Raw genomic sequence first — 15343 nt, forward strand, 5'->3', positions numbered from 1 at the left:
TTCCCACGAACATCCCAGAAGGAGCAAGGAAGGGCCGGTTAAGAAACTCGCCATTATATGGCGCCAAGGAAGAATTGGTTAAGAAACTCGTCTGGTATGTTGTTATTCAAATATAACACCCCAAAATAGACATCAGTTCGACAACACCCTCCAATTCTGTAAGTTCAACATTTTTTGAAGCATTGACGACGTTCTAATTTAATATCAAGAGTGTTTAGTTGTTGTACCCCTCTGCGAAGGATTTTCAGTTCGTATAATGCGCCAATAGCGGCCCTTAAAATCAAAATGCAATACCCTCGCGTTCACTGAAGGGTAAAATCCGTGGAAATATTTATTTTTTACCTTGAAGAACTTTGGAAAGAGTGGTTGTTTCTAAGGATGAAACCAGGATGGGCTTAAGACTTCCGTAGAAATTATGTGTTTTTCGAGCAGGTATATTCCAAACAACATGTCCCCTACTGTTGTCCTTTACAACGACGTCGACACTGTGAAAATATGAATCCATCGGACTTTCTAATTGAAGGGTACCAGGCCTCTGCAAACTCTAACAATGCTGTAAACTGGCGTTTTGGGGCAATACGGTTTACGAATTAAATACTCTTCATGGAGCATGGACCCCATCTCAGAAGTATACATATGTGCAGGCATACTGACTTGAGCAACAGATTTTGAACTTTAGAATATGAATTTGATGACCATTAAGGGCATGCCATATCATTGGGTATTAAACGGTGAAAACAGAGAAACCTTAGAAACAATTGACAAAGTCAAAGGCCTTTGGGAAACTCTGGGAAGGTTGTCAGCAAACTCTATGGTGATTTAAACAGGCGTTATGTGGACCAATCAAATTTTGATCATCGGAGCGTAAAGAAAGCACATGAACTGTAGTTACTTGAGCAACCGATTTTAAACATTAAAGAACAGGACGATCAGCTATCGGCAAAATGGGCACAAGGGTTTTTAGAGAGCGTTTCACTTGCCTCACAGACAGCTTCCTATAAGGTATCGACGTCTGTTTCATATGGACAGCAATTCTTTCAAAATTCTTAGATGGAAAGGAGTATCTTAAGATCAAAAAATGCGTAGACAATTTCCAAGAAACTGCTCCACGCTATCCTGTTGTATGCTATAAGAAATCGCAACTAATCACGATATTATTTTTTCAACACAAAAAAAAACGAGATGTTAACGATCTAATCGACACAATAGCGCTATATAGAATATTATAAATATTTATGTTTGTATATAGAAATATTTATATATATATAGAGAGAGAGAGATAAGAAGTCAGGACTATGATTATATATTGCCATAAGAGTTGTTGTTGTTGCTGATGTTCATGTTCATTGGATATTTAAATGATAATAATTATCTTTTCTATATACGACGACGTATGTATAATATTAATTATTTATAATATATTTCCACTACCGCCACACATCTCAATCAATCATGGTTATATTTACGGGGTATATTTGGGGGGTCGATATGGAGAATTGAAGCTACTATGTAGTATATTTGTATGCATGTCATTGGTATTCTCCAACATTACTATTGCGAACTATAACACTTAATTGGAATTTTTCGTATTTTTCACCTGTTGCTCCTGTTTATTTTCCCTAATCATGTTTAACAACTGCATCATCATTAAAGCCTGTACCTTATCCAATGGATCCATAAAGCCACGCTGCAACCATTTGGGTATTGTGGTGCGTGCATGACTGAAACCCAATTTATTGAGTATATAATCAATGCCATAGGGTTCAATGGATTTTCCAGCCCAATAGAGAATTCGTACCGTTGGTTCCAAATGCCATGTTTGACATTCGAAATGACGCCAATCACGAAAGAATGATTCAAGATCAGTATCATTATTCGGATCAGCAGCGCCACCACCAGCACTAGGTGTTGCTGTTGGATTTTGAGATGTTGCCGTCGCACCAGCAGAGCCTGTATTCGGTGCTGCTGTATTAACAGCTGAGTTTTGATTAATGTTAGTTGTATGTTTTGTTGTTGTTGTTGTTGACGCTGTTGTAGAGTTTGAGTCTTTGGTATCGTTGTTCAAATTATGATTGCTATTTGCCAAATGCTGTGTTGCTCCGCTAGCATTTGCCGTATTAGATGATTGTTGTTGCTGTGTTTGATTTCCATCCAAATTGCTGGAGCTAGCATTTCGTGATGAAAGAGTATTTGATGCTGATGAATTATTAGATGATGTCGAAGCTAAATGCTGTTGTTCTTTTAGAATTTCTTCGGTGACATAGGGTTTTAATTGATGTTTAAGGTTTTGTGAAAGATTTGGGGAGGCAGCTCTGGCTGATTGGGCACCAACCTGGAAAGAAAAACAGCAAAATATGATTAGTGTAAGTATGAAAAATCAAATAAAAATGTATGCACGCAGGAATCCTGTTAGTTTTGTTGGTATTGATTTTTGCGTCTCACTTCCATAAAGATACTGTCAATGTCCATTTCACTGGGCGGTGCATTTGTGTGGTCCTCTTGGAAATTAGTACTTTGCGACGTTTAGAAGAGGAAAAAATTTAGATTCTCCGGATAGTGAAGATGAAGATAAATCACAGCGGGATATCTTTGGTCGTTATACACAATTTGAGAATCTACCACCGTTTGTTTTGAATCCTACCATTGATTCGAAAAATCGATGGAAGAGGAAATGGCAGGGCAACTGAAGATTATCAATGATCTGAGAACCTTGGGGACGGCAAATAACGCATAGTCCACGAGGAAAGAAGAATTGCAGGCTATTTACTATAAATTCTTTAAAAGGGATATGATAGAAACGACCCTCGGTGCGTAAAAGTATGAAAACATCGCAGCGCTCGATATTATTTATGGGTCGTACCCACAGCCATCACATTGATAATGGTTTGTCAACATATTCTGGCAGGAGAATGGATCCAATTGTCACCAATGATTAAATCTTTACAGCCTCCCTTAAGACCTCGAGAACAAATCGAGTAACATAATCGGAAACAATGAGGCAAACAGAGTACAAATTCTCAAGAGGTCCATACAGATACACCACCCAACTGAAATGGACGTTGATGGCACCTCTGTGGAAATGAGACGCAAACATCAGTATCAACAAAAACAACAGGATATCATTTAATTAGGGAAAATGTGTGCTACACACCAAGGATACCACAGAGGATCGGGTTCGTATTTTCGGTAAAACCACAGTTAAAATAAATAAAATCCAAAAACGTGAAAGAAGTGTGGGTAATAAAACACCATCGAAAAGGCAAAAGAATACAAGATAAGTTGTGTTACAATTCCTCCAATGTTGTCATGTTGGCGTTAAGTTGGAATATCAAACAAATGGAACCAAGTTGTTGTTGTAACAGTGTTTTATTATTATGTTTGTATGTTCGTTCTCCTGTTCAATCTGGTTCTGGGTCTATCTCCAGTTCCAAGAAAGTGGCTACTTCGATGGTATGTAACCACAGATCCACTGGAGTTAGATGAGTAGGTTTGGCGGGGCAGTTGAATAGGTGCCCATGCTTCATATTGGGCGATCAATTCCCGCCCAATAGAAATTCAGGCGACTGCAATATCCCGATCGTAATTGAGCCAAAGCTACTCTGGTTTGTCGTGGCAGCTGACGCTCTTCAGCTGCGATAGATGGGGGATGTACTCCGATGACTGCATTGACACAATAATTGCTTATGGCCTTGGCAACTGTGTCCGTGTGAATGCTGTTCAAACCAGCCTGATATGCCTGTTGATCTAGAGGTTCTCTCCTATATTGCTGGACCTCCGTCTCTAGAGCATGAATATCCTTCCTGATGTGTCTGGGTGTATCGATGGCCAGCGGATGGTGATTGGGATGGCTCTCATGGTAACACCCGAGCAAATACTGCAACGATAGCATCTCATTATGTTGCTGTAGATTCCACTGCGGCGTTCTGACAAATTTGAATCTTATCCCACTGCGTGTCACATAAATTCGGTGACCAAACTTGCGCCGCATAGCTTACCACAGACCGACCTATCGCTTTATACGTGGTCAACAAGGTTTCTTTATCTGCACCCCAAGTGCTGCCGACTAGGGACTTATGGACCGTGTTCCTGTATTTTAGTTTATCGAAGATAGCTGTGGCATGCGAGAACGACATGAAAGTGGTGTCGAATGTGACCCCTAGAATTTTGGGGCAGTTTGTGGTCGGAATTCTGCTACCATCGACCCTGATATTCAACTCTCTTCTATACTGCGCCGTCCATGTGGTGAACAGATGCCCTCGAATAGCGTGGAGTGCTTGACAGTATCAAAGGCTTTAGATAAGTCAAGCGCCACCAAAGCGTAATCGGCCTGTACGATTCACCTTTGCTGGCATCATTGCCTGGCTTCCGTAGCGGGACCACTTTCCAGACTTCGGAAACAATAAGGATGGCTAGCGACAGGCTGAGAACTTTAGTGAGATACTCCACTACCGGCTCATCCAGCTGTTTCAACATTACCATGGAAATTCCGTCAGTGCCCAACGCTTTGGATGATTTAGCCTTCCTGATGGCATTCACAACATCATCCATTGTAAACTGTGGTGGTTCATCCTCGACAGAAAGAGATCTAAGGCGACGTAACACTCTTCTCTTCGTCCAGTCATTCTCGGGTTGCTCGACAAACTGTCAATTGAAGTAACTTGCACACCTCTTCGGGTCATTCAACGTAACGTGGCCAAACGTGACTAAGGTCCTGTCACCCTTTCTTTCGGGGTTCGAGAATGAATTAACCACAATATAATTATACCGGCTCCAATTTGCAACTTTTCAGATGATTTAACCACTTGTTCCGCTTATGTTAGCCGACCAGCCTGCCAACTTCCAGTGTCAGCTCGCTGACTCTGGGCTCGACGAGGTTGGTTCGACGAAGCTCATCACGCTCATTTGCTAATCCCGTCGCCTCTGCTGGGAAATTTGGTCTTACTTCGGGTATTGGTCTCGGAACGTCCTTTCCGCTACCCGAACATCAGAAGGATGGGGCAATTCTCTGAAACTCTCTGAAACTCGCCCAATCAGGTTTCCTATGATTGACAAACGTGCGGCTTTCAGGGGTGATGGAATCGAGTGGTCTGCTGATGGAGACAATTATGGGGAGATGGTCTGATCCAAGGGAAATGACGGGTTGCCAAGTGACGTCATTTGTCAGACCAGGTGACACGATGGTTATGTCTGTGGAACTGTGACACACTCCTCTAATTCTGGTAGGGGCGTCCTCATTGACCGAGCAAAACGTAGAGCTATCAATCTGCTCAGCCAGCGCAATACCCCTCTGGTCGTTTCCGAGGGCCGAATGCCACATATCTCATGATGCGCATTAAAGTCCCCCAGGACCAGACGATTATGACCTTCCAAAAGCGGGCTAATGTCAGGCTTATAATCTGAGATACAGCTATTTCTCGGCGGGATGTAAAAAACGAAACAAACACAAACACATGTACACTGAGGTGGCAACCGCTGGCCGGAACGCTGATGTTGTGTGGTCCCGGGTCAATCCGGTACAGAGAACCCGCTGCCGTGGGATTGGAACCAAGTTTGACGAAATCGGCGCGCATGACAAGCACCGATAATCATGAGTCCATGATGTCAGGATCCACAAGAAGGTTGAGCATCAAGCTGGCTTCACTTTTTGCCTGGATGATTTTGCAATCGATACCCGTAGTAGAGACAATAATAGATAGCACCTCTTAGCTTGAAGTTTTTGGAGCAGACGATGGAACCCATACCCATAAAGGTGACAAGAAAACCAATATCAAAGAAACTCAATTTTATTCTTTCTACAATTCAAAACGGAAAGACTCTCGGAGCATTAATGTAGAGTTTGTAAAGTCCCACATTACAAGATGCCGTAGATTATCAAATCATTGATCACCTGCAGATACTCTGCCACTACCTTTCCGTCGTAAATGATTCAATAGTAGAATCAAAATCGATCTGAGATAGATGATCAAATTCTCTATGACGTCAAAAGAGTATCATATTCGGAATTTATCTTCAACTTCACTATCCTCAAAATCTTAATTTATTTCTAACTATTTGAAGCAGCTTAATATGTTCAGTATGCCCGAGGAAAGGTAATTGTTTACCCATGTTTTTATTTGCACTTATCAAAATCGAACTGTATTAGATTATCAAATTTTCTATGTCGTCCAAAGAGTATCATGTTCTGATTTATCTTCAACTTCACTATCCAAAAAATCTTAATTTATTTTTAACTAATTGAAGCATCTTAATGTTGTTCAGTATGCCCGAGGAAAGCTAATTGTTTACCCATGTTTTTATTTGTACTTACCACTTTTTCCTTTTCCTTAACATAGGAAGTAATTAAGTCGTGTAAAAAGAAGAAGGCATCAGCATCAACTGTCACAAATATGTGATCATCAAATTCTGTGGTAAAACTACAGATGACCTCAGGTTTATTATCTGAAAAGAAATGATAATTAATACCCCGAAAACAATTTCCTTATTAAAGAAAAAAAATGACTAACCGGATTGTAGTGGTGTTGTTGGGCCCTGTTTATGTTCCGTTCTAAAATGTAAATGTAAACTAGGTAAGGCGAAAATTACTTCACGATCTTGAGATTTGGTTGAACTAGCTGTACTAGATGCAGCCGATCTGGCACGTTCTATCGAATTGGAGGCAATTTCACGATCATATTCCAAAATGGGGAAGCGATCAACAGCTGGAGGGAAAAAAGAGAAATTGATTAGAATAAAATTTAGATAAAGTTCAAAAACTCCGCTTTACTGAAACCCAAAAATCGCCGGATTTTTTCAGTCATTCGAACTCTCGCCAAAGCCGAGTGATCTTAAAGAGCAGTAGACATTTTAATTCCAAATCTAATTTCATTTATTGTAGGTTCTTCAGTAAAGCGGAATTGCTTTTTAAATTTCAACTTACCATCTATCTCACTATTCGCAAACGCATAGTGGAACCACTCATTCAGAGTCTTAAACTGTGGCGGGAAAACAATATTCCGTGAAATGCGACTCACTATGGCCATTGAGTGATTTTGTTGTTGACCCTCCTCATTCGACTGGCCCAAACATGAGGTAAGGGTTTGTGTTACAAACACCTCTCGTGTTTCGGCATCCTGATAAGCTTCTGTGGTGAAATTAATGAATGGTGATTTTAAACTAAATAAGGCCCATGATTTTGATTTGAAATTAATGCCATGGAAACAAGCCAAGGAAATATTGTTGCCATGCAACTTTACAGAACCACCTAAAACATTGCCATTGCGTGGTAAACGTGTTACCAATGTGGGCACCACAAGTCCCGCCACCATTTCCAATGGTTTTTGCCAATGTCGATGGTGACGTGCATCGGTATTGCTTATATCTGGACCTAAATGTTCACCACCACTCATTTTTTTCTTCATATTTTGGCGGCGCTTCATGCTGGCATTACGTTCGTGAAGACGTGGTTCCAAACTGGAGAATACACGTTTGGACGATTTAAATTGCTGGGTAAAGAATTCTTCCAATTTGTAATACATTTTCAGAAGATCGGCAGTTGTGGACTTGGAAATCATAATTTGTAACTAAAAAGAGAGAGAGAGAGAAAAATACAAAGTTACAAAAAAGATTCAAGAAAAAGAACTTCTCTCCTACCTGATCCCAAGATAAATCACCATGAACAAAGATAATCGCCTTTGGTGCCGTATTATCATATTTGGTCTCCTCGGCCTTACCAGCATTCAGCAGGCTTGTTTTCCACTCATCTTTCATGGCAGCCGAGAATGAACTGATCCGGGTCATCAGCACCGAGGTGCCCATGTAATCCAAACGCAATTCCAATGCCATAAAACTCAAACGTATGGTGTGGCATGGCTCCACTCCTGATTCCTCCTTAATGTGGAAACGATTATTGATTTTATTCACCTCAAAACTACCACCAACAATGCCACCCTTGGCATCCAGTGAAGAACCACCCAAATATATGCCAATATACATATTTTTATAACCCGTACTGCCAATGGACAGGCGACCATCTGATTGGAAATCCTTTGTCAGCCACACCACATTTCCCATAACATTGCCCATATTCATTTGGACATTTAATTTTGTAAAGTTGACAGCAAATAATACCAAAGTTTCCCATGCTGTTATTTGATTCTTTTCCGAAGGTGGTGTACTTGACGATTCATTGCTGGAGGATTTACCCAATGATTTAAGTTTACGTATGGCAGCCCCGCCGGATGAGGTGGGTGTATCGAAATTCAGTTTCATTTTATCACGACCACCATAAAATCCAGATTCAATGGGTGATTTATCGGGCGTTTTCGTACGGTGAAAATCTTTGGGCGTCGTAGGAGTACCGGCGGCAGCATGATCACCACTTTCATTACTGGTTTGTTGAACACTTAAATCACCCAAAAATAAACGACGAACAATACGTCTTCGGTACCAGGCTTTGGGGAATGCCAAAATCTCTGTCAGACGCCGCATATCATACTTGAAAGAGGCACTGCCTATATCAACAATGGTTGAGAATCTTACCACAGCTTTTGACTGATCCAACGACCTTTTCGACGAAGCGGACGGTTCAATGTAAACCTTTCGACATCTTGTAATGTGGAATTTCACAAACTCCACATTAATACTCAGGGAATCCTTGCGTTCCGAATCGGTGAGTGGAGAAAATTGAGCTTCCTTGATATTGGTTTTCTTGCCACCATAAGGATGGAAAATGAACACATTAAAATCGGCCAAACAGCCAGTAACACTAAGGCCTCCTTGTGGAGTTTTATCTTTATCCTTATCTGAACCTGAAGGACCAATTCCGCCTCCTCCTCCCCCTGCTCCCCCATGCGAGCTAGTTGATTCAAAGGGATTTTGCTGATTATCCTCATCTGCTGATCGCTTTGAAGAGAACACAATATCCAAACTTGGCAATTGTAACATACACTCCACCCTGGACACGGGTAGGCAAGAAAATCTAAATGTCGATGGCTGCATGTGGAAATAGACAATAACATCCACCGGAAAGGAGGCATATTGCACATAATTGGCTGGCAAAATATCCAAATTGACGGCATTATTTGAGGGAGTCTGTGGGCCGCTGCTCTGTTCAGCCTTTGTGGGTATGGGTTCTAGGGTTTGTTCCAAAAACTCCAAGATATGAGGTGATATTATTGTCTCTTCGGGTATCGATTGCAAAGTCATCCAGGCAAACAGTGAAGCCCGTTTGGTGCTCATTCTTCTTGTGGATCCTGACATCATGGACGCATGACTATCGGTGCTTGTCATGCGCGCCGATTCCGTCAAACTTGGTTCCACTGTTCTTGATTGATAATGCAACTTAACATCTAAGCCCGGTATGTGGAATATTGTCAAATCCGTAAGCATGGCAGCATTGGAAGGATTGTAGCGCAACTTACTTTTATCCCTTTGTCTTCTCGAGGGCGTGGGACTGCCCCAATCATAACCCACACTTCGTTCACGTTTGTGGGTCTTAACTGTGGTTGGACCGGAAATACAAAACCGATCTTCTGTGGTTTCCTTGGTGTGTAGCACACATTTTCCCGAATTAACTAACACCTTGATATCCAGCTCAAAGTCCACATTGGGTTCCTGTTGCTTCTGCTGATACTGATGTTTGCGTCTCATTTCCACAGAGGTGCCATCAATGTCCATTTCACTGGGTGGTGTATCTGTATGGACCTCTTGGGAATTTGTGCTCTGGGGCTCATCATCACTATCGGCATTGGGTAGGGATGTTTGTCTCATCGTTTCCGAAAACGTCACCCTATTTGTACCTGATGCCTTTAGGGAGGCACTCCTTGAATGACATGAGGCCGGTGTAGATTGTAAGCTAGAGATTTCATCATTAGAGGCAATGGGATCCAATCTCCTGCCAGAATATGTGGCCAAACCATCATCAATGTGATGACTGTGGGAACCACCCATAAATGATATGGACCGCTGTGATGTTTTCATACTTCTACGCATCGAGGGACGTTTCCACTTTTGTATCATATCCCTTCTAAAGAATTTATAGCAAATAGCCTGTAATTCTTGCAGTCGTCTTTCCTCTAGGGCTATGGTGTTATGTGTCGCCCCCAACGTCCTCAGATCATTGATAATCTTCAGTTGTTCTGCCATCTCCTTTTCCATCATAAATGAACGCTTCTTCGAATCAATGGTAGGATCAAAAACAAACGGTGGTAGATTCTCAAATTCTCTACGACGTCCAAAGGTGTCACGTTGTGATTTATCTTCATCTTCACTATCCGGCGAGTCTAAATTGGTTTCTTCCTCCTCGAAGCCGCTTAACATTGTTAGGGTATGGCCAAGGGAAGATAATTGTTTGCCTATATTAATATCCAAATGGATATCGACGCCTTCCATTTGCCATTTAACATTCAACAACCATTTGGCATTTTCCATTTTCTTCGCTGCCGTGGTGCGCGAACATACCTCATAGGTACCTTCGGAGACTACACAAACATTCATAATGGGTTCATTGGGATTTGGTTTCCAATCATCCAGTGTCGTCTCAAAATCGTCAGCAAACCGCAAACATAAACCTTGGAATTTTCCTTTGGATACCAGAGATCCTGAATTGCATGCCGATATTATGGTATTTTCCAAGGTGATGACCACTGCTCCTTTGGGTTCAAAATCTTGATAGGATCTTGAACCCCAGGACTGTAGGGGAATGGAAGGGAAACAAAAATGAGAAATATGAAAACATTTTGTTATACTTCTTCAGACAGATGAACGTCTACTCAGGTCTTCTATAGTCTGAAGAACACCTCTTCTACAGACAAAAGAATACCTCTTGACGTCTTCTATAGAAAGAATACGACTATTTCAGGTTTTCTGCATACGGAAAAAAGACCTCCTCAGGACTTCTATGGACACAAGAAGGCCTACTCAGTTCTTCTATGGACACAATTAGACATACTCAGTTCTTCTATAGGCAGATGAATCCCTCTTAACGTCTTCTATAGACAGAACACGACTACTTCAGGTCTTTTATAGACAGAAAAATAAAGACATGAATCTTTTATAGAAAGAAGAAGTCTTCCAAGGTTTTCAATTAACAAAAGCGAGTCCTCCCAGATCTTCTATTGACCAAAGTAGCCGTCTTTGGTCTGTAAGTCTGTAAACAGTTTATAGAAGAAGACCTCTCGAGGCCTTCTATAGACAGAAGAAGATCTCTCGAGGCATTCTATAGACAAAAGAGGGCCTCTCGAGGCCTTCTATAGACAGAATAAGACAGCTTGTGGTCTTCTGTAGACAAAAGGACTTTTATATATAGAAGACCTCTTCAGGTCTTTTATGGACGAAAATATATCTTTCAGTTCCTGGATAGGCTCAGGAAGACCTAAAAATGTCTTCTAAAGACATTTTAGACAGAAGAAGAGTTCTTCAGGTCTTTTATAGATAGAAGAAGGCGTCTTCAGATCTTTGGTAAATAGAAAAAGGGGTACTATAGACAGAAAGAGGACATATGTAGCTTTTTTAAGGTTAGTGGAACACCTCTTCAGGTCTTCTATAGACATGAACACGTTTCTGAACTAAGAATCTGTCCTTAATCACAGCACTATGCATCCTTCAACCTGCCCTCACAATTTAGCTTAAAAATTTCGACTTCGACTTAACGTGTGTGTGTGTTTTCATATCCATACTTACATTAGCCACAGGATTCAAAGGCAAACATATGCCCATATCTTCCACAGTCAATTGCAGGAACAGTGTTGACAAATTGGAGCCAGCAATATTACTAAATTGGTTAAATGCCACTCTATCGAAAACCTGGAAATGCCAAAAGAGAAGTTAAAAATATCAAAAAAAAAACACAAAAGGATATTTCTCACTATTCCTTCACCCACCTGCTGTGACTGTTGTTGGGCATTTTCATAATTCAAATTGGCCCTCTTCTCGGCCCAATACTCATAGGCATTCTTATAGTTTAACCACACTAATATGGCCTTATCAACAGCTATCGGCTGAATGTATACCAAAGGACGTTTTAACGTTAGCAAGATTAATTCTTTATCCTCGTTAAGTAATTCATCTTGGAATGCATTACGTAAACCGATAGTTGTGTGAAAAAACGCATATTGTTGGAACTCCGGTTCAGCTTCATCGAATATGACATTGCGTATCAGCTGGCCCAGTGATAGATTAAAATCAATGTGGGCTTTACCAAACATTTTACGATCATTGCCTTCACCAAGATTTTTTACGCGATTCGACAAATGCAACTCCAAGGTGCCGGTTTCAAAACGAACCGCCGAATTGCAGGGTGTGGTGGCAGTCAATTGTATACGTTTCATAGATATGTTCAATGAGAAGAGTATACGTTTAAGGCTGGACTCTTGGACACTACCACTATCACTATCCTCGGACCATAGTGGCACAGGTTTCTCCCCGCCATACACCTTTTGTAGCACCTCATTGACCTCACGCATAAACACCTTTTGCACGAAAACCAAGTGGTTAAGTAAATCTGTGGTTAAGCATCTCTCAAATTCTCCAATTTCTGCAGAGGCATTAACATAACCTCCTTGTCTCAGCACCACACCTTCAACACGTTCATTTTCTTCTTGGCGATGTTCGGGTATATATTCTGCGCTAACATGGACCGGTGGCAAAGCAATACAGGCCTCCGAAGGCAAATTCATTTCATTCTAAAAAAAAAAAAAAAATAGAGCAGAAAAACAAAGCAGTAAAACTATAAATATAAGTATGACATGTTGGGAGCTGTTCTACAAAACTCACCCTCACCTGAATTTTAGTATTAAAACTCAGTGTATGTGTGGGCAAATCTATAACGAATTTTGCACGATTCCCAGAAACACCAGTGGAGCTAACATGATTCATACGATATTGGGCCTGCAGTGATGGCAGTAGGGCAGCATTAATTGACAAGGATTGCAGCAGGACATTAAACTGCATAACCAAAGGTTGTAGTAGGCCATTTTGTTGTGGCTGGGTCCTTGTCTGAGTATTAAATTTACGACTATGCGGTTGGGGTTTTTCTTTGGTATCCATATTTGAACCAGAATTTCTTGAATGGAATGGAGATTCTGGTTCATCTAAATTATGTGTACGCGATGCAGTACGTCCGGAATTGCGACCAACACGTAATTCTTGTAACGTTGATGAGAGTTGTTTGGATGAGCGGGTCATCATGCCGTGCAGAGCTACTGGATGTTGAGGAATGTCTATATTAACGGGGCCAATTGAAAGAAGGCCACTATTTTTATCGCGTCCTCGTTTTGTTAGACTGGAGTAGAGCGTTTGACTTTTACCCACAGTTACTTTGACAACAGTTCTGGGTAGGAAAAACGAAGAAACAAATTGAAAATGTGTGAAAACGAAATATAGTTAAGAAATATGCAATTATATACAGAAAATGAGCAAATATGTGCAGAAATATGCAAATATATGCAAATGTAAACGGAAGTATTGTAAATATATGCACAGATATGCAACTTGAAAAAATTAAGTTTAAGCAGAAATATTTTGCCACCTATAGTTTTATAACTCTACAATAAAAAATCTTTTTCTACTCACTGTTGATTTGGGGCGACACCTTCCAGCAGAACAATCATTGCCCTACCAACTTGTCCGGTTAGTGAACATTCCAATGATACTGGCCTGGCCTTTTTACGCCACGTTGCTGAACCATTTAGTGTGGTTATTTCAGCTTCCAATTTCAGGCCACTTAAAGTGGCCAATAATCGAGTCTTGTGTATCTTCGCCACACCGAATACAATCAGACGCGTCTTCTCCTGTGATATACTATCGAATATTTCTTTATGTTGTGGCAGTGGTGTTGGTGCACTCGTTAAATCATCATCATCGTTACGGGTATCTTGTCTTGTATAACCTCCAAAAGGTTTCTTTTCATTTGTCAATGATATTCTCTGTTGAACAGTTTTAGTTTCAGGCATTGTTCCATATAATTCTAATAAATGGAATATTGTTTTCCAACAATTCGGAGTGTCCAATAATGGTGGTATAATGGCATTGAAACCATTTTTAGTGATTGTATTATAATCACCGCTGACACTTGTGGCACAGGCATTACCACCGTTAAGTGATGCCTTTGATTCTAGTGACAGCTTAAACATGTGATGTTCTGATACTGATGTTGTTGGGCTATCACGCAGCGGAGATGATGATGATTCATTGAGATTTGTATAACCCAGTTTTCCCTTCACCGATTTCCCTGTGGATCGTAGTTTTTGGGCAAATGATTGTGGACGATTTTTGGCGCTTGGTGAGGGTGTCAACTGAATGAGAGGTCTCATTTTGCTAAGGCAAGAGAGGGAAATAACATTATTTTTAAAGCACTCTGTGTTGCCATTGTTGTATCTCTGTCTTACCTTCCTGATGTATGAGTCATTGTAACCATTTCATTGAATTTATCATAACGTTCATCCGAGGAATTTTCGTTATGATTGAAACGATCTGAGACGGAGCCAAAAGGCATAATATCATTGGGTTCGGAAGCTGGAATTAAGAATAAATTACTTACAAAAATTACCGCCAAAACATCTCCCTCTTTTTAACTTACCCAAACTATATTCATCCTTGGCATTCGACTTCTTACTTATATCTGGCTGATCATGGAATTCATTTTGGGCATCCTTAACATTTTGATACATGTTGGTTATTTGATGTAGCAAACGCAACAAGGGCATATTGACCTGGAATAGAAATGTTTATAAGAAACAGTTACAAGAATTGAAAATCTCTGCCGCCCCTCCCTCCCTTCTTACCTGTTGCGATATAAATCTAATATTTATACTAAAATTAATCACAGTACTGGTATGTTTCTTCATTTGCCGACGTGACATATAAATGACATTTTGCCTTGCCGTATCCACCATGCCATCGGACATTTTCAATACTTCCAACTCAATTCCGACACGTTCACACAAAAACAATGGTGTATCCATCATTATGGTTGGTCTACCATTGGCCTTTTTGCTCGGTATTTTGGTTGTCTTCGTTTTGTTTTTGTCTCCTGCCTCGGAGACCACAATATCAACACGTATCGAATCGAAGGTCCCGATCAGCGATAGATTTGTGCCAAAGTTTTCCAATGAAGAAATATCTGAAAGATAAAGTTTGAAAAATTTTATTAGCTAAGCAAAACAGGGCAATAAACGTGGACTTTTTGGAGCAACAAAACGTGGATTTTTTAAAGGTTTTTGGAGCAACCAAAGAGACTATCAAACGCGGATTTTTTTTTAAGATTTTTTTTTAAATTTTTAAAGATTATTTTGTAGCAACCAAAGAAGCTGCCAAATGTGGCCTAACACGGATTTTTTAAGATTTTTTTTGGAGCAACCAAACGTGG

The 15343-nt window shown here is 40.6% G+C and overlaps 1 protein-coding gene across 7 annotated transcripts in view; it reads right to left on the reverse strand.

Moving 5' to 3' along the window:
* Positions 1 to 1517: 1517 nt before the first annotated feature.
* tweek (transmembrane protein KIAA1109 homolog tweek) overlaps positions 1518 to 15343 on the reverse strand; it is a 68042-nt gene continuing 54216 nt past the window's right edge. For 4 of the 7 annotated variants that reach the window (XM_073970411.1, XM_073970408.1, XM_073970409.1 and 1 more), the window contains exons 21-32: positions 14760 to 15097; positions 14555 to 14687; positions 14364 to 14490; positions 13549 to 14292; positions 12751 to 13306; positions 11859 to 12659; positions 11659 to 11781; positions 7630 to 10668; positions 6917 to 7559; positions 6504 to 6698; positions 6308 to 6438; positions 1518 to 2332 (exon numbers count right to left, since the gene is read on the reverse strand). In XM_073970411.1, coding sequence (XP_073826512.1) covers positions 1571 to 2332; positions 6308 to 6438; positions 6504 to 6698; positions 6917 to 7559; positions 7630 to 10668; positions 11659 to 11781; positions 11859 to 12659; positions 12751 to 13306; positions 13549 to 14292; positions 14364 to 14490; positions 14555 to 14687; positions 14760 to 15097 — 7592 coding nt within the window. In that variant the 3' untranslated portion in view covers positions 1518 to 1570. The remainder of the gene's footprint in view (positions 2333 to 6307; positions 6439 to 6503; positions 6699 to 6916; positions 7560 to 7629; positions 10669 to 11658; positions 11782 to 11858; positions 12660 to 12750; positions 13307 to 13548; positions 14293 to 14363; positions 14491 to 14554; positions 14688 to 14759; positions 15098 to 15343) is intronic. The other 3 variants (XM_073970412.1, XM_073970410.1, XM_073970407.1) reach the window with 1 other exon arrangement.

The sequence above is a fragment of the Musca autumnalis genome, unplaced genomic scaffold (assembly GCF_047663935.1).
Source record: "Musca autumnalis isolate F117 unplaced genomic scaffold, ASM4766393v1 scaffold_2, whole genome shotgun sequence".
Classification (NCBI taxonomy): domain Eukaryota; kingdom Metazoa; phylum Arthropoda; class Insecta; order Diptera; family Muscidae; genus Musca; species Musca autumnalis.